The sequence below is a fragment of the Hyaloscypha bicolor genome (genome assembly GCF_002865645.1).
Source record: "Hyaloscypha bicolor E unplaced genomic scaffold K444scaffold_118, whole genome shotgun sequence".
NCBI lineage: Eukaryota > Fungi > Ascomycota > Leotiomycetes > Helotiales > Hyaloscyphaceae > Hyaloscypha > Hyaloscypha bicolor.
In genome coordinates this window covers 1456989-1479791 of record NW_020194620.1, presented here as the reverse complement: position 1 = coordinate 1479791, position 22803 = coordinate 1456989, and the positions used below count along the sequence as shown (strand labels likewise).

At 50.1% G+C, this 22803-nt stretch overlaps 8 protein-coding genes across 8 annotated transcripts; 3 read left to right on the top strand and 5 right to left on the bottom strand.

Moving 5' to 3' along the window:
• Nucleotides 1-79: 79 nt before the first annotated feature.
• Nucleotides 80-2417, bottom strand: K444DRAFT_632849 (uncharacterized protein; the record flags this gene model as incomplete). Its single annotated transcript, XM_024883527.1, has 2 exons — nt 80-2340; nt 2405-2417. The coding sequence occupies 2 exons, from the start codon at nt 2415-2417 to the stop codon at nt 80-82; spliced, it is 2274 nt and encodes a 757-aa protein (XP_024733349.1).
• Nucleotides 2418-3282: 865 nt separating this feature from the next.
• On the top strand, nt 3283-4050 carry K444DRAFT_535434 (ras-domain-containing protein; the record flags this gene model as incomplete). The annotated part of the gene is made up of 1 exon (XM_024875286.1): nt 3283-4050. The coding sequence occupies one exon, from the start codon at nt 3283-3285 to the stop codon at nt 4048-4050; it is 768 nt and encodes a 255-aa protein (XP_024733348.1).
• An 869-nt stretch (nt 4051-4919) lies between these two features.
• On the top strand, nt 4920-5986 carry K444DRAFT_632847 (uncharacterized protein; the record flags this gene model as incomplete). The annotated part of the gene is made up of 4 exons (XM_024883526.1): nt 4920-5008; nt 5067-5076; nt 5161-5869; nt 5922-5986. The coding sequence occupies 4 exons, from the start codon at nt 4920-4922 to the stop codon at nt 5984-5986; spliced, it is 873 nt and encodes a 290-aa protein (XP_024733347.1).
• An 846-nt stretch (nt 5987-6832) lies between these two features.
• Nucleotides 6833-9780, bottom strand: K444DRAFT_645149 (uncharacterized protein; the record flags this gene model as incomplete). Its single annotated transcript, XM_024885056.1, has 6 exons — nt 6833-7002; nt 7050-7142; nt 7453-7618; nt 9196-9470; nt 9519-9647; nt 9702-9780. 6 exons carry the CDS (start codon nt 9778-9780, stop codon nt 6833-6835), a joined length of 912 nt encoding a protein of 303 aa, XP_024733346.1.
• Nucleotides 9781-11397: 1617 nt separating this feature from the next.
• K444DRAFT_616272 (O-acetylhomoserine ami) lies at nt 11398-14096 on the top strand. Its single transcript, XM_024880895.1, has 7 exons — nt 11398-11940; nt 12027-12052; nt 12143-12171; nt 12229-12283; nt 12361-12389; nt 12557-12916; nt 12963-14096. Exons 1-7 carry the CDS (start codon nt 11894-11896, stop codon nt 13782-13784), a joined length of 1368 nt encoding a protein of 455 aa, XP_024733345.1. The 5' UTR covers nt 11398-11893; the 3' UTR covers nt 13785-14096.
• A 422-nt stretch (nt 14097-14518) lies between these two features.
• On the bottom strand, nt 14519-17655 carry K444DRAFT_567050 (glycosyltransferase family 39 protein). The gene is made up of 5 exons (XM_024877153.1): nt 17202-17655; nt 16991-17124; nt 16380-16932; nt 15566-16325; nt 14519-15518 (listed from the first exon to the last, which is right to left on the bottom strand). Exons 1-5 carry the CDS (start codon nt 17343-17345, stop codon nt 14875-14877), a joined length of 2235 nt encoding a protein of 744 aa, XP_024733344.1. The 5' UTR covers nt 17346-17655; the 3' UTR covers nt 14519-14874.
• A 1253-nt stretch (nt 17656-18908) lies between these two features.
• K444DRAFT_63774 (uncharacterized protein) lies at nt 18909-19795 on the bottom strand. Its single transcript, XM_024884165.1, has 2 exons — nt 19411-19795; nt 18909-19342 (listed from the first exon to the last, which is right to left on the bottom strand). The coding sequence occupies exons 1-2, from the start codon at nt 19652-19654 to the stop codon at nt 19125-19127; spliced, it is 462 nt and encodes a 153-aa protein (XP_024733343.1). The 5' UTR covers nt 19655-19795; the 3' UTR covers nt 18909-19124.
• K444DRAFT_63745 (putative MFS monosaccharide transporter) lies at nt 19796-22182 on the bottom strand. The gene is made up of 4 exons (XM_024884123.1): nt 21677-22182; nt 21149-21631; nt 20387-21099; nt 19796-20338 (listed from the first exon to the last, which is right to left on the bottom strand). The coding sequence occupies exons 1-4, from the start codon at nt 21691-21693 to the stop codon at nt 19938-19940; spliced, it is 1614 nt and encodes a 537-aa protein (XP_024733342.1). The 5' UTR covers nt 21694-22182; the 3' UTR covers nt 19796-19937.
• Between the last annotated feature and the right edge of the window lie 621 nt (nt 22183-22803).

Sequence of the window (22803 nt, the reverse complement as noted above, 5' to 3'; positions counted from 1 at the left end):
TAATGCAATGTATCGCTAATGCCGCCTCCCATCCCTTCACGCCGCCTTGTCATCAAATCTCCAAACGCCGATCCCAAGTTCACGGTAAATCCCTTTCTCGTCCCTCTCCAAATAGGTACCCGGCCTCGAGACAATACGCCCCGCCACCAGCCATGCCCCTCTCACTTCCCCAACATACCACACACGCATCTACAATTCCGCTCAGCACTCCCTCCATTGCACCCAAGACTCCCCATCCAATGAAGCTTGCTACCAGTCCTACTACATACGCATACGCGCTTCCTCTGATCGTGTCTGCTTGTCCTGGAACTGTGATACGCAATTGTCTAGCCGTGGCAACCCATCCGCCAAAGCCAAGCGCCATAGCCATGATGAATCTCGTGGCGTGGAGCAGCAACTTTGCTAATCGGTAAGGGAGGAGAGGTGTAGTCTGGTTGTTACGAGCATTGAAAGAGCGTGGTGTGAGGGTCGTAGTTGGTGCTTGGGGTGCAAGGAAAGTCATTTGACTAAGACCACGAGCAGAGACATGAAGTGGTTGAGAATGAACAGCTGCGTAAGTGAGAGTTAACGGGTTGGTGAGTGCAGCGATTGGCGTTGGAACGAACGAATACGCAAAAATGGTAACAACGCCCATCAGTCGGCGAGGGAGGAGGAGCAGTGGAAGCCGAATGAGGAGTGCTATCAGAGTGGATAGGCAGATCGTGCCGAAGAGGGTGGTGATTGCATGGCTAAATGCTGCTGCAACAATCTCTCTGGAGGTTGGAGAGGGCACAACATTTCGGTGGAAATACCACTGAGATACTGTGGCTGCTGTAGTTGATCTTTGGATGCCACCGATGACGGAAAGTGTCCAGATGTACATCAACACAAAGTAAACTGCTAACCACCAACTTGTTGCATCAATGATGAACTTCGTGAAGGACTGGGTAAAATGTCCACCGAGGAAAACTCGGGTGAACATGCCTAGCCACATCCAGGTCCAGACCACAACAGCTGCCAAGGTAGCAAGACCCATTCCAAGAAGAGCTGGATTTGCGGCTAAAATCCTCGAGGCGAATTCCAAAATGCCAATAGCTTTGTTCAAGGAATGACGTCCTCTGTAGATTGTGTAAAGCCAGATAAGAGCAAAGAGTCCTGGAATAAATGAAAGCCATCTCATGACTTTGTCCTGTAGAGTCGGCGCTCCTGCACTCTTGTAACTCGATATGAAGGGGTACAACGAAAAGGAGAAGAGGATGATCGGCACAGCAAGTAAGATCAGATGTACCAGGGGACGGACAAAAGATCTTAACAGTGCAAGCCAAACAAGTGACACAATGATCGAGACGACTGTGTCAACAGCGAACAGGTGGAAGGAGGCGTGCAGCGTGGTATATATCGTATCGCCAAGGTTCCTATCTGATGTCGAGGTATGTAGGAAGATTAGGACAAAAGTTGCGAATAATCCTCCTAAACATATTAGGTACAAGGAACCCCAAAATACGTCGTGTTTTGGCGCCTCTCCTAACGCATTCGCAATCGTGGCTGGAACGGTGTCCACCGAACTCGGAGGCGGTGGTATTCTGGCTCCTGCACCAGGGTCATCCTCGGTGTTTTCACCTCGTCCATGTTTGGAGTCCGTTGGTAACCTGATTGCTCCTGGCTTCGGCCCCGACCTGAACGTTTGAAATGCGGGGGGGCTGTCATCCATAGGCATTTCAAAAGCCAAATCATCGGGAGGTCCATCATCTTCGGTCGTCGATTCCAGCCCAACATCGACCATCCGTTCCTTTCCCTTGCTACTCGCCTCGCTCGTTCCACGGTAGTCCTCGCCCTTGAGATCCTCCTCTCCTATTGTTTCGGTTCCTCGGCCTCTTCCCCTTGTACTTCGGCCACCTCCGTTCCAACTGCTCTTGATTCCTCGTCCTCTCCCCCGATCTTCCAGAGCTCTCCCGTCGTCGTCTTTACTGTGATCTATTGAAGCGTTACTGCCCTCCGGATCCGTTTCAGAGCTCTCCTCAAGTCTTATGGGAGCGAATGTTCTTCGTGACTTTTGTAAAGCAAAGTAATCTGCTGTTTCCCTCTCCCGTTCTTCCTCGTCGTCCTCCTCCCGGAAGTCATCCAGGGCACTGTGAAATAAAGGCGCGTCCGGAGCTGCGGAGTACCGAGAGGCAAGGTTGAAATTCGAGGCCGACTGGTATGGGTTACCATGCCGTGTAGCATAACCACGAGACTGATTCCGTAAAGGTTGGTTCGATCGCCGGTATCTCTCGTTGGGGTTTCGAGGAGGAGCGTCGGCGTTATCAGGTTGGACGAAGTTCGAGAACCGGGACTGAGACTGGGCGAGAAAGCGTGAAGCATCTATAAAGACGAGTATTAGCTCAAGTATCTGATGCTCGAGAAGCTCTGCTCGAGGTATACCCACATTCGGAGAACATCTTCAGGCCTCAAGTGTTGTGAAAGTGAGAAGAAGGCAGAGGCGGGCCGCGTTTGTGACGATAACGGCCGACGCCTAGAAGGCTGAACGGAGAGCTACTGTGCTCCGTCTTCTTTCCCGAATTTTGCTCTAGAATTACTCAAGATATGAATGGATGTCTAATGGCATAGACGATGCTCGGCGAGGCAGAGTATGCTGTTATCCTGAATGACTGCTATCTGGATGTTTGGAGGAAGTACGGGACTGTCAGTCCGTCACTTGCAGTCATACCGATGAACAAAGCAGCACAGGCAAGCGGCGGTGGATGATCCCGGACGCAGCTCGCTAGGCTCGAGGCCGGCAGTCGACAACACAGAACGGGACGACGTTTTAAATGTCCGAAATACCAAGTATCCCCCGGCGATTTTACCAATTCACAATAAAAATGATACTGACCATAAATTTTCCCAGCAGGTGGCCAAATGCAGATCAAGGCAAATTCACTTTGCACCGTTCATTGTTTCTGCTGTAAAAGGTCCAGGTCCGGGGCAGCCACACCAGTCCTGTCCAAGCCACAGACATGCGCACGACGCTAGCCCCGTCACAAGGCTAACTCGCAAGTCAAATCAAGCTCGCAGAACTTCAGAAGCTTCAACTGGTGCAACTCAACAGCTGCTTTTGATGCGCTGTTCAACTCTCGACAACTGGGGGTATATTCCGAACTGCTCCCCCTGACAGATCTGGAGGCAAGCACGATTTTCCCAATCCCAGGCAGACGTTTTGGTGACGATTTCGCCTCCTCCAAGTCCTGACAAAGCCATCCAGCTACGACTTACTCGCTGCCTTGATCGCGTGCCACTCTCAGCAACCCCTCGATACCACCGGTGATGGCCTCATGGGACTTCATCGCAAAACTCGTCTGCATAGGAGATAGCGGGACAGGGAAATCCTCACTCACTATCCGTCTCTGCGAGGGTCGCTTCTCACCACATCATGATGTAACAATAGGGGTCGAGTTTGGCTCTCGGATCGTCCCAGTCGGGCCTCCCAATACACAACCCCCAAAACCGAAACCAAGCATCTCCCGAGATCCGTCATTAGCAGATGTCTCCGACGGGCTTCCAGAACCGCCACGCGCTGAACAGACCGTGGTCCAGAAACATATGAAGTTGAGTTTATGGGATACGGCAGGGCAGGAAACGTATAAGAGTGTAACGAGGAGTTATTTTCGCGGAGCTTCGGGAGCCTTGCTTGTGTTTGACATATCAAGACGTTCGACATTCCTGCATGTGATGGACTGGTTGAACGACCTTCGACAGATTGCCGAGCCAGATATTGTGGTGGTTTTGGTTGGGAACAAGTCGGATTTGGCTGCTGGAGATGAGAAACAGCGAGAAGTTACGATTGAAGAGGCTGAAGAGTGGGCTAAGAGCAATGGGGTCTTGGAGTATGTGGAAACGAGTGCCAAGAACGGCGACGGTGTTGAGATGGCCTTCGGAAGAGTTGCAGAGAGGATTTATCAGAACATCGAGGCCGGAAAGTACGACTTGAATGATAGGAGATCAGGAGTAAAGGGACCACCTGCAGGAGGCGGAAACAGGGGGAATGTTAAACTCAACGGCTCAGCGAAGACGACTGGCTATGGCTGCTGTTGAAATGCGTGGCTGGTTGCCGCTTGTACATATCGGGATTGTACGTTAAAGGAGTTACGACGAGATACACCATGAGCATGGGAAGGCGTTTGCAGCAATGGAGAGAGACCTCGATTAATTGCGGTACATGTTCGGACTACTTCTGCAGGATGAATGTAATCTTCAATCAACCTATACTACCAAGTGAACTTATCTCGTAGTGGACATGAGAAGCGGAACTAAATGTCCCAAGCCCTATCTCCATTGGTAGTATGGGCATTTCAACTGCCCCTCTCCCAATATTTCCTCGGGGTCTCGTACATTTCGTAATCATCGAGAATGTTGGAAGCTCTAGAATATTCCAGTGTTATCTTCTCAAAGTCTAGATCGTTGTTCAATTTCTACTAAGCACAATGAAAATCAGTGTCGCTTTTATATCTACCACGAGACCAGCTTTGTGCTAGTTGAGGGTGAGATGGTGAGGCAAGAAAATAAACTGCTATGTACTGCCAAATCGAGTCTTGGCGTTGTGAACTCAAAGTTATTCATCACCTTTCTGAAAGCAAAAATCACTCACACCTCGGAACACAAAAGCTGAGACTTTTTCGCCTACGACTTGCCCATGACTTGCCCGTTAACTCGACTTTCAGAACAGCCAGCTCAGCTGAACAGAGCATTCCAGAAGCAATTAAGGTACGGGAAGTGACAGCTTCCGAATCGCAGCGGCTTGCACAGCACAGTGTGGCTTAGCTGAAACGCGGTGACGCACATCGCGGGGCAATTTGGTTCTACGGAGTACCTCCGGAGCTCTTTTATCCGCGCAGTCGCACGATACATAAACCCTCCACCATCGCGACCGCCTCAAGTTCAATCTCTCTTACCACGCAATCAACATGGCAGATTTTGTGGCCCCAAGCGGTCCCCCGCCACCAAAGGTTCCAGCTGGATGGAAAGCTCAATGGAATGAGCAGTACAATGAATGGTTAGTCCTCGGCCACCTATTCCACTATTCCGCATCGCATCTCTGACAGCATCTGCAGGTTCTATGTTGTAAGTCCCACACATACCTCCCAGCTTAGGCTGTCTGAAAACACATTTGTATGAGACCCATTGCTAAAGTGAAGGGAACAACAGAATATCTACACCAAGAAATCAACGTGGGATCGCCCGACCGAGCCTGTCTATCCTCCCGAAGGCGGCGAAGACGGTCCCCCAGGTCCTCCACCAGGATATTCCGGCGGAAGCTCGTCGCACCCCACCGACACGAAATCCAACCCATACGAAACCCACAACAACCCTAATGTCGAATCCGACGCCGCGCTGGCAGCACGTCTCCAGGCCGAAGAAGATGAGCGTGCTCGCAGCGCTTCGGGAAGTCGGAACGCCATGCAAGATTACCAGAACACCCCATTGCCATCGCAGTCGCCCGGCTATCAGCAGCAAGAGCTTCCTCCGAGAGAGCAAAAGAGAGGTCTCTTTAGCAAGTTGTTGGGAAAGACAAGCAGTTCGAACAGTGGTGGATATGGTGGTAACCAATACCCTCCGCAGCAACAACAATATGGAGGGGGTTACCCTCAGCAGCAGGCTTACCCACCTCAAGGATATGGCCAACCTGCATACGGCCAACCCGCATACGGCCAGCCTGGGTATGGTCAGCCTCAATATGGTGGCTATCCTCCTCAGCAACAGTACTACCAGCAACAACGTCCTCAGAAGTCTGGTGGCGGTGGAATGGGCATGCTGGGAGGTGCGGCGCTGGGTCTCGGCGGCGGTTTGGTCGGTGGAATGTTGCTTGAGGATGCCATTCAGGACCATGATCAGAACGAGTATGACCAAGGTTATCGTAAGTCTATCCTCGCTATTTTTAACCCCAACAGATGCTAATGAGTCTATAGAACAAGGACAGGACAATGGCGGGGATTACGGCGGAGGAGATGATGGTGGTGGAGGAGACTTTTAAGTGGGCCGTGGGAGTCGAGAATGATACCTACGAGTTTCCTTTGATTTTCTGCATGCAAGGCTTTCATATCGGTCGTATTTTCGGCAAGTTGAGAAGCTACGGAGCATTACGAATATGCTCTCACCTACTTAGAATACGCTTCTCTCGCAATTGAAGTTGGCGTTGCTTTTAGCAAATTCCAATTTCCCAAACTGGTTCTTTTCACTATTCCCTTAAACCTAAGTTCGTCAAAGCTTCCATGCGTGTGCAGATTCGAGTCAGTCCACGAACTTATAAATCTTTATTGCACATCTGAATTTCTAGCTCTCACCTAGTCTAGCCTTGATTCGATGTCTAAATACTAAGTAAAGCCGCCGTCGTGAACTATGGAGTGGTGTAGGCAGTTTCGTTACGTGTCGCCGTGCTTAGTTTGCTTAGCTAGCTAGGGGCTTATTTCTAAGCCGCATGGGATTATTTTCCTTGCTAACGTTTAAGCTGACATGCAGGAGGAAGAGGCTGCCATGACTAAGTCGCCAAATATATTTGGGCTGCAAAGGGGTGGAGAATGGTACGGCGAAGTAGGATTTTGGAAGCTTGGGCTTTGATTACAAGGCCTACTTGAACAATGGCCTACTTGCTGAATGAGGGCTTGCACTTCATGAATCCGTTCCCATTGTCTTCCATTTTCTTTATCTGACAACGAAGCTTGGGTGTCCCGTTTTGGGGACAGAAGTTGGGGACAGTAGCGTCGAGTCCATCGTTAATCTTGTGAGGCGCCCATGACTTCGTCTATCTATCCCTTGACCAACTCATACTATACATCCTCTTTCTGAGGTCTCATAGATTACTAACATCTATCTTCGCCTCTCATCGTGTAATTCCTCTATCCGCATGACTCGGCACCTCAGTCCTCTTCGACGAACTTGAAGTTGACCCCGCCAGCCAGGCCGCCGCATCAAAATTCTGCAAAGGATTCGCTGCTGCACTAGGTTGGACTTTCTGGCGCTCTTCAAATTCGGCCTTCAATTCCGGGTCCACTATTGGCCTGTCAGTCTGTAAGTTTAAGGATGGGAGGTAGACGAACTGTTATCCATGATGTACGGCATCCCGAAGACGATCAGCATGCTGAAGCCTGCAATGAGAATCATTGGGTTCTTTAGAAGACCCAATGGGGAGACTATATTCCAAGTCATTAGCAAACGTAACCAGCTTCTGGGCTGAAAGACTCGGAACTTACAGCCCTGCCTCTCAATAAAATAATCCTTTCCACCCTGCACCTTAACATCAAACGTCCAAATCCCATCACCTCTCTGAGCCTCCACAACCTCGCCCTTATTGCTCCATTCGTTCCCTCTAAACGTCCCCCAAACCTGGACTTCCTGATCATCTCCTACAACATCTGGCGTAACGTCCCGAACATCCACTCTCAATGGTGCAAAGGCGTGAGTGTGGCAGTGTACATCCAAGAGGTAGGAGCCTGAGCTGACATTGCGGAAGTCGAACGTGTTGTCGGAGCGTAAGGGAGCGGAGTAGGCCTTCGAGAGGGTGGTGAGCGTTGCGTGTGTGGATGCTGGGAGGGTGTTGGGGTGTTGAAGTTGTTGCGAGGATGGGACGGAGATGCGGATGTGGTGGACCGCGAGGGCCAGAGGCAGACTAAACAGTGTGATGAGGTTGGAGATGTGCATTTTGTCGGTTGTGAGAGAGATGTGATGGATGTTGGTAGCTGGCTGAGGAAGCTTGAATGAGGTTCGCGATGAACTGCCAAGCCAGGTTTAGGCGAGAGCAGCCTCGTGTTCTTTCCAACTTCTTCGACTCTCAGCCTGCTCTATCTAAATTTCACCATCGTCATACCCTCAAAGATTTGGTCTTGGCACCACCAAAGAATGTTCCAATCAAGTGGCGCCGTGCACTCAATTCCTTGCGCCTAGTCTAATGGACACTGTACTCCAAGTGGAGGATAAAGTTCGAGGCATGTGCATCCTCGAATTTTAACATTTTTGGTCTCAATCTTTCAAAGGCCTTAGGACACTGAGGTTGTGCTGTTCGATTATCTACTAAATGTGGATGCAAGAAGTTTTGTTGCATGTCACTTCGATGTTCCCGAAATTCATGGGACATTGAGACTGCTGGGAGTGGGAGTGAACCCAGAGCGAGGGTGTCTGCGCTATCTCTACTTTTTTTTGCACCGTTATTGCAATTGATTCTGGGATGTTTATATCACATGAGCTTTACTGTTGGAAAGACATTTACATGACCCTAAAGGTTATCTATTGCAGAAAGTCTCGCTATTTCAAGAGTTATAAGGCTTGACCAATGAGAATATTGAATAGGGTCTGGAAGAATTCCAAGGCATTCAGCTGATCTAGTTAAGAAGAAGAATAATGTTCACAATGAACGTTTGTTCTAAATTAAAATTGAAATGCAGAAGTCTCAGTTCTAGGAGTCATGTCGCCATCTTTCTTAGAGTATTCAACTCTCAGACTCAGTTTCAAAGCAAATCTTTCCCTGTCCAGATCTTGGTCATAGACCCAGGCCTGGATGACATAAAGTCATGGAAAACGAGGAGGTCTTAGACAGGTATCTTTGAAATATTCAAATGCCCATGATCCGGTTGGGCATTGGACTAAAGAAATGTCTCTGGGAAACCCTCAGTCTTGGTCCCACATCCCTGCTAAGACATTCGACACCACTCATTCGCTTACTCCCTTTCCTTATTTCCTTCCCAGTCATAAATAATTTCTCCTTTTCTTCGCAATTCGGACTTCCGAGCTTTAAGCTTGGCGTCGCATCCGGAATGAGTGGTTTAGGCTAAGTACTCTCACACAGCCTTGAGGGCGGTGCAACACTTGTCGTCTCGAGCTGATCTCGCCAGTCTCAACCCCAACCACCCGATCCTTACCAAACTCCAAGAACTTCAGAACTTCAATCTCCCAAAACACATTCAAGGTAATGGATAATAAGAAGAACCGGGAATAGAGTATTTATTGCATCAATTCATTATCTATCATAAAAATGGGAAATAGGTAAACACTCAGTGCTTTCATTTTACAAAGACTGCACCCACCCTCCCCAAATGCACAAGAGAACGAACCAGAACCGAAGCCATCAAGACCTCTCCTCTCCTCTCAGCTCCTCTCTCACACCCCCAAAAAATCCTCATACTCCTCCTCAATCCCATCTTTCCTTCCGGGCCAAGCATAAGCTTTGTCAAGCGGCATTCATGGGCCCACAGTCGATGGCACCTCCTTCATGGCATTCTTGGCCTGCTTGTCAGTTTTCATGCCGCTGATTCCGCCCTTGAAGATCTCCAAAGCGAGGATGGTGGTAGTTCCAGTCCAGAGGATCCAGCTGAACGCCGCGAAGACGGCATCAGCGCGAGCTGCGGCGCACACGGAGCCTCGACAGAAGAGGAGCTTGCCCAAGAAGACTGCGAGAGCGACAAAGCCGGCGAAGTAGAACAGGACGTTTAGAACCTCAAAAGCGAGGTGGAGGTATGGGTGTGATGCTGCTTTTGTCAATATTGAAGGAGGGGATCGGGCCGATACTAACATACCCTTTGCAGCGAAGCGGGGTGTCACTTCCAGATAGGCGATGGAGAGGAATGAGAATAGGGGGAGGAAGATCAGGAAGTTGATCTGAGAAGGAGATGCGGTCAAGGTGTCGGCATCGTACCAGTGGGCAACTATTTCATTTTATTACTCTTGTACCTTTTTGCTCGATGGGGAGAAGTCCATACCGTATGCTGAGAGACCGACGATTACAATGGCAAAGACAAATTGTGCGATGCGCAGAGGGAGGAGCAATCCAAACGCCATCTTGCTAGATCTCAGGATGTCGTAATTTCACGTATAACTCGTTTCTCGTTGTCCTGGACGTCGTAGCGACTCACGTACTGTGTAGTAGTAAAGGTCGAGCTGCAGCAACTGGTGCGCGCGTGGAATGAGCGTATGAATGGGATTATTGATGGAAAGGTCCAGAGAAGCAAAAAGTGGGAAGGAGAATGGATCGTGAGGAGTCGCAGACCACACACACGCCTGATATGACTTGCAATTACGGGAATATGTGAAGAAAAGGGAAGGGCTGCAGGACGTGGTCCCAGTCGGGGCAGGCGACCTCTATGAATGAAAAAGGGACGCATAATCTGGGGACGGTGGACATAACCCTTCGGTATCATTTTGAAACGGGCAGGGGAGGGACGCCAGTCACGCCAGTTAAGCAACAGGGTTCCCGAGGGCAGAGTCGCAGACACGCTCGGGGGCCAATCACCAGTGGATGGGGAGGGCCTTGGGGGAGGGCCTTGGGCAGGGTCCGACCACGCGATCTCGGTGTTCCTGGGCCAGGGCCCAGATGGAGATTACAAGTATTCGGCTGGCCTTACGGCAAATACTGTATCGGCGTGCGCTGCAGCAGCCAGGGCGCGATGCCTCACTTCCACTCTCTTTGAGATCACCCTCTGGCGGGCCGTTGATGTGCTACGCGGGGTTGTGGGACTTGTGGCTTCAGAAACTTCCACCAATATTTCGACACGACTCGACTCGACTTGACCCGACTCAACACAACAGAACACAATACAACACGTGTACAACCACCAAACAATACAAGGAAAGAGGCTGCAGGACGGAGACGGAAACAAGCTTTTCGCCTGATCTGATGAGGACCTCGATACACAGAGTGTACGACGCAAGACGCGGCGACGGCACTAGCGCTCAGCAATGAAACAAACCTAGAATGCCAATACTGGCCGAGAAGTGTCGAAGAATGCTGCCGACAAATCTAGAGCTTGCGCGCGGATATCGCATAGGTCTTGGAACTCGTGGGACATTGGCGCTGGAGTCCCAGACGTCTTGGTAGACTGAGAGTTCAAGTTCTCCGGCGGCTTAGTAGTCTTCACGCGCGCCAAGAGGAGATCAAGGGCCCTCTTCCTGGTGATCCTGGACGTGGGTGAGACCGTGAGACCGTGAGACCGTGAGACCGTGAGACTGCCACGATCGCGATTGCGTTTGGGCGTGGTGGGTTGAGGCCATCGGTGCAATGGCCGCATCGGCTCGAGCCTATTTTTGTCGCGCTGAATAGGGGGTGGGGGTTGGTGGGGAGGAAAGAGGAATTCGACAATGGCACCAGCCACCTGCCACCAGCCACAGCCACCAGAGCTCCTGGAAAAGGGCGGAAAGCCGTGCGTGGCTGGAGAGTGGCCTCGTCGCCTCGTCGCCTCGAAGTTTCACTCTCAATCTGGCGAATGCTCAAACCCGCCCAGCCTGCTTTGCTTTCAGGCTGTGGCAATGATGACAGATGCATAATGTAATTTTGTCGCAAGGCTGCCATTCGAAGTTGTTCCTTCGGCCTTCCTTGTGGCGTCAGCCTTCTTTTTTTCTTCAGCCTTCTCTGCCGTTCACACACCGCGGATGGCCAGTAGAAGAGAAGGCCAGCATCGCCAGCATTCTCGACCCCTCCACGATCCACCACGCACCCCATCTCCTGGATGCTGCAGGGACTGGTGCACACTGCGCAACTAACCAGCGGCCGACAGATGAACAGAATCTTGGGAGAGGCAGCCCTCCAGCCTTCCAGCCCTCCAGCCCTGCTTCCCCATCCCCATCCCCATCCCCTTCCCCTGTGGCTCCGAAGCCGCAGCAACAGGATTGAGCAGGAATCAAGTGTCCCGTGAGCTGCTGTGAACACTGCCATGCCATGCCATGCCAGGTAGCCCGAAAGAGGTGCTGGCTTGCCCACGCCCGATTGCGTGCTTGAAGTTTTCCATTTTTATTACCCCACCGTCGATCGAACCATCCCGAAAATAAAAGGCCAACCCGCTAGCCCGTACATCCTCGGATTCACTTAACAGCAAGTCCACGTCCCTTGCACTGCTCTCTCAATTCCCAATCCACTCCCAATCCACTCCTCCAGACACCAGATATCCAAGACTTCACAATGGCCGGCGAATCCACCAATTTCGAGACTCTCCAACTTCATGCGGGGTAAATAAATTCCCCCTCCTCGCTTCCTCCGACCCACAGCTTCTACAACTTCGCCTCCCAAAAGTGCTAACAAAATGCAATTGCAGTCAAGAGCCAGACCCCACGACCAATGGTCAGTCATTTCTCTGGTTCGGCCTTTCTGAAGATGCCTCTGAATATAAAGTACCCTCCACTGAGCTTCAGCGCTGACGTCGATTTGTAGCTCGTGCGGTCCCCATCTATGCCACCACAGTAAATCACATTTAGTATGTTGCCCTAATTAGTATTCGAAACTAATTGGCTTTGTAGAGTTTCACCTTCAATGACTCTGCCCATGGAGCACGACTGTTCGGCCTCAAGGAGTGTAAGAGCAACGGGCTTCCTTCAATTCTTTGTTCCCGATTTCTGAGATAAGAGGAGACTGACTCCCCCATTACCCAGTTGGCAACATCTACAGCCGGATTATGAACGTGAGTCCAGTTCTCCCTTACAACTTCCAACGTTCAAATGTGGGGGAGGCTATTGACCCATCGTTTATGACCATCCGCCGTCGGGAACGATTTTACAATCATGGGCCTCGGGAGTGCCAATAGCCTTTTCCAAGAAGTAGCCTCAGCTGACTCTCCTTCTTTCTTAGCCCACGGTCGATGTCTTCGAAAAGCGAATGGCAGCCTTGGAGGGTGGAGTTGCGGCTGTCGCAGCTAGCTCAGGTCAGGCAGCTCAATTCATGGCTATTGCAGCTCTAGCGCATGCGGGAGATAATATCGTCTCGACCACGAACCTATATGGCGGAACCTATAACCAACTGAAGGTCTTCCTCCCCCGATTGGGCATAGACACCAAGTTTGTGAACGGAGACAAGGCCGAGGATTTTGCCAAGGCGATTGATGAGAAGACGAAGGCTGTCTACATCGAGAGCATCGGAAATCCGAAGTACAATATCCCCGACTTTGAGGCCATTGCAAAGGTTGCTCACGACCACGGTGTTCCCGTTATTGTAAGTTTTGCTAGAAGCGGTACCATTGCGGGACTGACTTCTCTAGGTCGACAACACTTTCGGAGCTGGTGGGTATTTCGTTCAGCCAATCAAGCATGGAGCAGATATCGTGGTACACTCAGCAACCAAGTGGATTGGAGGACATGGCACAACCATTGCTGGCGTGGTCGTAGACTCTGGTAAATTCGACTGGGGCAAGCACGGCAAGCGCTTCCCCGAGATGGTCGAACCTTCACCAGGTTATCATGGCCTTAAGTTCTGGGATGCCTTTGGACCAATCACATTCGCCATTCGAGTTCGAGTCGAGATTCTCCGTGACCTGGGAAGCTCTCTCAATCCCTTCGGTGCTTTCCAGCTCCTTCAGGGCATCGAAACGCTGAGCCTGCGCGCTGAGCGACATGCTTTCAACGCACTGACTCTTGCAAAATGGCTGGAGAAGAACCCACATGTTTCTTGGGTCTCATACCCTGGTCTCGAGAGCCACCCTTCTCACGAACTTGCTAAGAGATATCTCAAGCGCGGATTCGGAGGTGTTCTGAGTTTTGGTGTCAAAGGTGGTGGAGCTGCCGGGTCCCAAGTCGTCGATGGCTTCAAGCTGATCTCTAACTTGGCCAATGTTGGAGATTCGAAGACTCTTGCCATTCACCCTTGGTCTACAACCCACGAGCAACTGTCTGAGGAGGAGAGGGTTGCTTCTGGTGTCACGGAGGACTTGATCCGCATCAGCGTTGGCACAGAACACATTGACGACATCATCGGCGACTTCGAGCAGTCGTTCACTGCCTCCGCTTCTGTCAAAACCAGCGGTGGCAACGCAGCCAACGCAGACAAGACTAGCGATGATAACGATGCACCCATGGTCGCCTAAAAACCACAAATGCCCATCCTCCTTTCTTTCCACGTTGTTTTCAGCCTTGTTCTGCATCATTCCTCTGCGGAGGCCTTCAGTGCTGTGAGGCTTTAGATTGGCGCATTTTTGCGATTTCGCTGGCTAGGAGTTCACCAAAAGCTATGACATGGGTATTTGCTTACGGGCTACGGTTCTTAGCATAGCGACCTGGACACCTGAATAGATCATGATTTTCCTCTTTAGGTCCACTCGGAGTGACGAAGTACAAGAACTTAAGGGACATTATCTCAACTGATTCAATAAGATTTCGAAGCAAGGATCAAGCGGCAGCCAAGATTCACCTATCTTTCTAATAGCCATCACTTGGCCCAACTCCCTGCCCAAGATAACTTCATAGGTTCACTGCGAAGAACGAAAACTAAATGATTAGAAACCCCAATTTGAGGTCAAGCAAGTACCACCGCTTGAAGCCAGTAAATGTATCCAAGTTGATCAAACAATGACCTTCATTTATCGTCGAAAGCGGCATCGAGAGCAGTCGAGTGGCTGTGTGGCACTTGATCAGGAGAAAAACAAATCATGTCACGTGATTATAAACTTCCGCCTCTTGTTCCTCGACATTTAGCACTTGCAATCAATCCATCTGATCCACACGGGGAAAGGGGTTACCAGAAAATCGGAGACATTGATCCATGTCCGAAAGAAAAACTTACCTTCGAAGATCCACTATACAGGGGATGTTCAATGTTCGGGAACTTTTGGAGCATTGGAAGTGCAACAAAAGTTGTGGAATGAATATTCACCCCTCACATCTGTGATCGTCTTGGTACACGAGAACGGTTGGGGACACTGATGCCAAGCGCAACAGAAACTTGGTTGTACACAACATTAGGAGTTGATTCTGCTGTACCTAGGCGCCTCTTCCCCATCCGTAAGATTCCCCTCGAGCTCCCGTATTTTCCTTATCAGACAAATGAAAAGTGGTTTAACACACGCGAAGAAATGTGTTTCCATGCGTCTCTGTTTATAGAAGCATCCAAAACTTCTATCCCTCTCCGCCCCTTTTTCTCATTTCAGCTCGCATTCCGAGTCTTCGACTGGTCGTTATTTAGTCCGTTACCCTCCAGTTGTCGAACCACTTCAAGTAGCTGTATTGGCGGTTGGGACCAACCATTCCCCAACTGATTGGTATGAACAGAATGTAAAGTCCGATGGTCGTGGCATACAGGACACCATAGATTGCGTATTGCGCACTCTTGATTTGATTGCTCAGAATCCAGTTGGTGACGAATCCAAGGTTGAGGATGGCGAAGTATAGAGCCGGATAATAGTGATGCACATAGGTGACACGAGCCATGGCAACAAATGGCAAGTAGTGCAGGAACCAACCAAGGACAGGATAGAGCGCCGAATAGTGGATTTGATCAATATCAGCTTGCTTGAGGTCGTCATAGCCTCGTTGCCATCGGACGAGGTACCAAGCTACCATAACTGCTACTATGCCCAGGGAGGCCGTGGAAAGCCAGTAGACCAGAGGGTTTCCAAGGAGGAAATACTTGACAATAGAGTCGTCCCATCCACACATACGGAGACCGACATGGAGGATTGGCCATTGCCAGAACTGAGAGGCCAAATCGTCTTGCTTGTCTGGATCTGGGACAAGTGCGTTATTCGAGGTCATCATAGCCACGTTCAAGTGGATGAAATCCTGGAAGAAGGGGGACTTGTAGGCTCCAGCGTCGGCAGCAGGTACTACGACTTATTAGCAAATAGAACAGATATCTTTTCTGGCAACTTACGTTTTTCATTCCAGTGAGCTTCGACGTTCCAGTGAGTATATACGTCTTTGGGGTTGTTGTTTTTGTCACAGGTGACTTCGATTTGCTTGAAACCCCACTGAGGTAAGTTGACATTGCCAGCTCGGAGATAGCAGCCCAGCACATTGTGCCTAAGTCTGAACGCAGTGGTCAGAGTCCTAATCTTGGACCTGTCGCTGGATGCAACATCTTTGACGACTTCCATGGTCCAGTGGTCCTTCTCATCACCAACAGTGGTATTTCCGTAACACGAAACCTCCCGGTCAGCCTTGGTGACCGGTGCGGCAACTTCGTGAGAATGGAGATTTCGGCCAGTCTGAGAATGGATCAAGCGCAGAACATCTCCGTCCGCGACAAACTTAGGTGGAGCTTCAGGATCATGCTCTGGTTGTTGTCGGTTGGGGTAGAACCACCATTCGTTATTGGCATCCTTGTGATGGTAACACGTAATTTGCTGTTGAGTTGAGCCCTCTGGGTAGGTCTGGACGTGAGAGTGGAGAAGACCGCCACCATAGCCCATATTTTTGATAGTAGCTCGAGATCCATAGGCGATTTCAAGTGGGCTGTCTTTTCCGACCTCGGTGCCTCTGAGGTTTGCTTGGAACAAAGAGCTCATCTGGGCATCTCCGGGGCCACTGTTCTCTAGAATGGCAAAGTGAAGCGCGAAAGAGAGCATGTAAACAATCAATGGAATGACAATGAGACCGGCAACCCGGGAACCCAAGTGAGCTGCAAGGGTGAGCTGCAAGATATGTTAGTAGGGCCATCAACATATTTAAAAACTCTCAAGACGTACCGGCGGCATTTTGGTATCTCCAAACTTGTTCCAGAGGTCCTCAATGGTGTATAGTCCAACCATTGCTGTGCAGAAAGCCCCGACCCATTTGACACTGCAAACACAACCTATGCTCACGCCGGTAAGAGCAAGCCAAGCGAACCACTCTGGGCTGAAGGATTGCTTCTGAAGTCTATGAAATCTGGCCCAACATAGAACAGTTGTGAATGTAAAGCAGAGCAGCATAGAATCGAGGAGGATGAATCGGCTGATGGTGGTGTATGAGTTTTCGCAAAGCACCATGAGGGTGACGAACCACACAGCGGGCCTCTTCAAATTCAACTCGCGGGCTGTATAGTAAGCCAGAGGGATGGTAACAGCACCAAAAAAGGCATTGAATGCACGCATGAAAGTGTAGTTGAGTTCTTCGGGATATTTCTCGCCGGACTTGAATTCGAAGGAACCATTGTATCCTGCCAAGTATCCGGACAATCCAACAAGCATCTTTCCAAGAGGCGGGTGGACATCGAAGTAGAATTCTCGCTTCAGGTAGTGGGAGCCAAATTTGCCAAAACTGTTCTCCGTAGTTAGTTGCTGGATTGGGAGGGACTGAGAATAGGGGCATTTCGTACTGTGCTTCGTCCCAAGTAACAATCGGTGACAACCCAATCTTGTACATTCGGGTAAAGAATGCAAATATGGTGAAGATGAGGGGTGCAATCAGAAATTCCCATTCGTCTAGGAATTCTAGTAATGTCTGCTCTTTCTGTTGAAGAGACAAAAGTCAGCGTCAGCTAGTGAAAATAGAAGACCCAGCTTCTAAAGAAATTTGCCTGCTCTCACCTTCTTAATTTGTGTCTTCTTGTCATCTATCTCCACCCTGTTCGCCATGCCTCCATCTGGTGAAGTTGAAAGCACATTGCGCCGACGAATGGACTGACTGTCCGATTCGAGGCCGGACGCAAGCACTCCCTTTTCAGAAGCCATTGTGAAGGCTGCAGAGTGCGGATAGTATTCTAGGACAGCCTAGCTTCTGCAAGATAATACAGACCGCGCAAAAGGCAGAGTTCGTCTCGAAGTTGTCGATGAGGAGTGAGGAGACGCGGCTGGCAAATGAGAGTCGAGAAAGTAAAGGTGACGTGAATTAAAAAGAAGTATCAATTGCCAGAGTCAACCATCTCCGCGCAAGAAGGTTTCGGCTTCGAAGGGCGTCTACGGCTGCAACACTGGGATTCCGGCGATGCAGTTGCAGCTGAGAAACTATCTGTTCTCAGGAGAGATGCGTATTCAAGCTGAATGCCGAATCAAATCTAATTTTGGAATCCGCTGCTGGGGGCGAGCTTTTTAGGCGAACGGACACATTTCACTTGGTGTGCCGCGTAAAGGGGGCTAATTTGACGTGATGCCTTTCTCTCAATTCATGGCCCATCAATCTTCTCCTTGCATACTCTATATACGAGGCTTGAGATAAGGGTGCATGTGCGTACAGTCCTTGAGCATTGTGCTGTTCGAAACGCCTTTTGTGCGCCTCTTCATGTGATGCGGCTCTGCCCTAAGGTTACATCATCGCAGCAGTGATATCTTGAGCCTATTTACTGATATTCAAACGTTTTTGGTACCAAGATGGCATTTGAGAGTTGGCTTTATCTATTTCGTATCATCAAGGGCAAACCTTTGTCATTTCCCTCGTGTTTGGCAACATCAGTCCTCCCTCCAGCTTGCTGGAAAGGAACCTGAAGACTAGGCTCGACTACGAGCTGGATATTTCCTTCAAATTATTGTGTCAGTCACGGATGGGACCGTAATTAATGGTTTTGTGTCTGCTTTAAGTACTCGTTGCCTTGAGTCCTCGTTCTTTCCTTCCGACACCAACACAAGGCGTCAAACAGTAAAGGGAGAAGGCCCTCGAATGAAGCAAAACAGAATTCAAGAGCAGGATCGGATGTGACAGCTTGATGAATTTGATTGCAAGGGGTGCCTAGTTACCTGCTTGCCTTCCTCTTCAGCTTGTCATTTTCTCAGCTCCCAAAATCTCCGACTCCTTCGCCATCCATCTTCCGCGATCATGTGCAACCCAACGCCGAGAGCCTGCGACCGCCGATGTATGAAGAACCAGTCAACAATTCTGTGAGGATAGGGAGTGGAGGTCGTTAGCGGTGTACAACTTCAGATGCCTGCATCCATACCATTTTTCTCTGCGGCCTCGTCCCGGTCCGCTAGCTCGCGATGACAACGACCACCACCACCCCGAGTCCTTAGCGAGGAATGAAATCAAAAATTGCGTTGCCCGTCTAAGCTGGAGCTGTTCGACGATGCTTGCTTGGGTTGCAAGCATCGGAATCTGGAGATTCTTGAGCTCCTAGATTCGTACTTGCATATTTTAAAGAGACAAGAGAAGGACTGGAGGCTGGGCGACAGCAGGGCTTAAGTACTTGTCAGTGGCGCTAGTGGATGCTCTGGTGATTAGGTTTGGCTTGGGAATGAATTTCTGCAGGCGCAAGTGGGAGTGTGCAGGTGTTGGGTCGGGTTCCTCCCCTTTTTGAACTGTTGATCGGATGCTGCAAGGAGCTGGAAAGCTAACATAACAACTTACGTCTGCAAGCGTACGCAAATATCGGAAAGGAGAATCTTGGGCTGGTATTCGATGCCAAGGAGAATCGAAGAGAAGGAGGAGAGGAGCGTTAATGGCGGCCTTGGTGGGTATACCAGTGCCTTCCTACAATTCGAGTAGTCGAACTTCCAGACTATTCACGTCTGCCGTTCCCATCATTCGTCGATCTGGCGTCGGCCACGAAAAACGATACTCTCAGCGGAGGGGCCGGGGTGGTTGGTAATAGGGGTTGGGTCGCTGTACTTAGGCTTAGTTTTGGTCCCACCGATGGCATATGGTTTGAGCTGGTGGACTGTATTCTGAGGACGGCGGGGGATCGGTTCGAGATGGCTGAGGTGGGATACGGTACTGATCTTACGAGGTCTCCTAAGAACTGTCTTCACGGTAAGTGGGGAGATGGGGAGACTGATAGACTAGGCATGAAGGAATAGAGAATCATACGGGCGAGGAGAGCAGGGCTATAAGCGTTAATTCTGCAGTGGGTTTGGAAGGCGGAAATTTTGTTAGTTGATGGCCATCGTTCAGAGGAAGGAGATGAGAGATGAGCAAAAGAGGGTCTTCGCAATCCTTGCGTGGTAGCAGAAACCTTATAATGGATGACATCGTACCTCTCAGAAGTTATTCTAAAGTCTCGCTCTCCACCTCGAACGTATAAAATGGCCTGGATAGCCACATGTGGTCGCATCACAACGTATCTGGTTATAGTCGAAATGCAGCCACCAGCCACTTCCGAATGCTCCAGACTGTACCAACCGGCCGATATCCTTCGCTTCTAGCCTCCTCCTCCCTCCAATTCCCTATTATTGGCACTTCTTTCAAAAGCAAACAACTTCCTTCACGAAATTGTACAATTGTTCTATGGGTTCAGATCGGTCTGATATCCATATAACCAGGGACGTCCTTTATGCCCCGCTGTCTAAGGTAACCGTCTTCTATAAATCCAACAATGCCCCCTAAAGGTCGACCTCTTACTCGTCGTCCTGGTCGAGAGGCTTATATTTCCCACTTTTGATGCTTTCCTCGTCGCCCTTGTTTCTATTCACTATGCGAGAGATCCATCCTCCGACGCCTTCACTCGTCGAACCATCGTCGTCCGTACCATATTGCGGTTTCCCGTTCCTAATGTTAACATGGGGTGGGTCGATATCGAGCCCAGGGATAGCACTCGAGGGACCGAGTCCGTTCCCATTCAGTCCACCTGCTAGTACTCCCCTTCGAAGATCCATCGAGGGAACAGGTGAGGAGGCCCCCATCAAAGAGCCGGTTTCTGCTCTCGTTGCTGGGGTTGGCATCGCGGTAGTAGCATCACCAAAAAGAGCATCCATATCTTCTAATCTTACACCGGCCGTCTCGGGATAAATAAAATATACTGCAAAACATCAGCTTCTGCCTTCCATGGAATAGCAGTTGTCCTTACCAACAACGAAACTCGTGGCACAGAAAAATGCGTGCACGAGATAAAGGCGCCACGCGATCAACTCTTGTAACACTGGCGTAAGTTCTCCAACCAACCAATTGAACGCCCAATTAGTGGCCGTGGACAAACTTGCACCCTTTGAACGGATACTGAGAGGTAGAATCTCAGGAGGATAGAGCCACGGAATAGGTCCCCAACTGTATCCAAACGCCGCATTGTAAATCATAACAAAGATTACAACGCATGTTGGCGTTACACTGACGTCGAGGTAGAGGAAGTATGAGATTGTGGACAAGGACAAGACCATTGCGATGGCCCCGCTTAGAAGGATAAATCGGCGACCCCATCGATCGACAAGATACCACGGTGGTACAGAGGACATCAAATACGTGATGCCGTTGATACCAGTCATTAGAATCGCATCGCGGCCAACCCACCCAGCAGACTCAAAAACATAAGGAGCGTAGTATGAGATGACGTTGATCCCGTTGAGCTGGGCAAAAGCCTGAGCGGACATGGCAATGAATACTCGAGTTCGGTATCGACGAAACATGTCGCGGTAGGACTTTTCTCCTTCCTGCCTTTGCAAAAGGACATCCATCTTGATTTCCCGGTACTCGTCGCGTGCCTTTGCATCATGGATATCACCACCTCCATAGAGGTTTGCGATAACAACAATTCCCTCTTCATCATGGTCGTTGTCAAGAAGCCACCTACTCGATCAGAATATATTGCAAAAAACAGTCCTGCAATGTGACATACCGTGGTGATTCAACGATGACTAAACTCCCAAAACCAAGCAGAGCACCCATAACACATTGCATAAGCAATGGCAGCCTCCAAGAATAATCATGTTGAATGAAACTGCAAAAGTAGTCGACCCATACTGATGTTGCATAACCGAGAATGTTTCCTGAGAACTCGATACAAGCTAATTTACCCCGGTTGTGTGGAGGTGAAATCTCGGACTGGTAGATTGGCACAATTGTTGATAACATTCCCACACCAACGCCTGCTGTGATGCGGCCAAGTAGCATCATTGGCATTCCATTGGCAAAGGACTGAAGAGCCCCCCCAATGAAGAATATCATGGATCCATAGAGAATCGTTTTCCGTCGCCCAATTATATCTCCAATCCTGCCGACTACTAGTGAAGAACAAAATGCTCCAATTTCGAGAATAGCTACCATAGTACCAACCTCTGCGCGAGATGGCCGGTTGAAGTAATCTCTAAAGAAAGGACCACTGCGAAGATATTAGCTGAGATAATTTTCAAGGCAATTTTCTTACGTGATGATGCCAGACATAACTCCTTGATCATAGCCAAAAAGGAAGACCCCTAAAGATACAAATACACTTGTAAAGTATCTGATGACCGTCAGCTGCTTGCTTGCTCGTTCCGAGAACCTCTGCCTACACTAATGGCTTGCCCGTAAGGCCATGCATCTGCCTTTCTCCTCCAGACATGATGGCGGCGAGGATATGCTCTGCTCTAGTGATATACCGCGGGGCAGGCGAAGGGATCTCGATCTCCTCTTTAGCGAGTCCAGGATGATATTCTTTTCGTTCCACGGTCTCGGAATCGTTGTATCGGACCTTTCTGCGCGTAGGCCGTCTGGAGCTACCGCCAAAAACTTGGTCGCCCAAAGATGCAGGCAACTGAATTCGCAGAGGATCCTCAGCGTCCGCTAATTGTTCCGCAAGATCCCCAGTGTCACTCCAGGAAAACTCCGAGCTAGGAGATGACGACCTGGAGAGGGAGGACCGGCGACCCTGCTTTTCGTCTGATTGTGCACCCAGCAGCCTCTCGGAGTGTATGTCGGACCAGCTAGCAGCTGATGATAAAGTTCGTAGAGGGATATTCGCAGGGCGACGGGGGGGTTTCGGGGGAGGAATTTTGACGGTCGTGGACTGTTGAGCAGCAGTCCTCTGCGCTTGGGGAAATGTTGGAGGTCTGGAGAAGGTAGGATTCTGACGTTTGATCAGGGTCCACTCGCTATCCTATCGGCAGTAACTGTTCGAGGAGCTAGTCTGCTGCCATGGAAAACTTTTAGGAGAAAAGCGGGGACGGCCCTACATCGAGGGTGCGCGTGAAGGAGGTCGATAAGGCAGCTGGCGATTGGTCTTGGATATCTGAATCAAGGCTGGGCAGTTGAGCAGTGGACGTGGACGTGGAAGTTGCACGAGACAGATTTGGTCGAGTCGAGTGTACTGCGATGACGACCCACGCGTGGATCTGCCCGTTCTCTCGCGAACCCTGTTCTCACCTCACCTCAACCCCCGACATCACGTGAGGTACGTTCTGCCCCTTTTCTGTGCCAGCCCTGAGATAAGATTTGTTTTTCTCAGGAAGAGTTGTCGATACAGCTCGCAGTCCAATACGAGGAATGCTATGGCAGCCGACGAGAGGGCTGAGA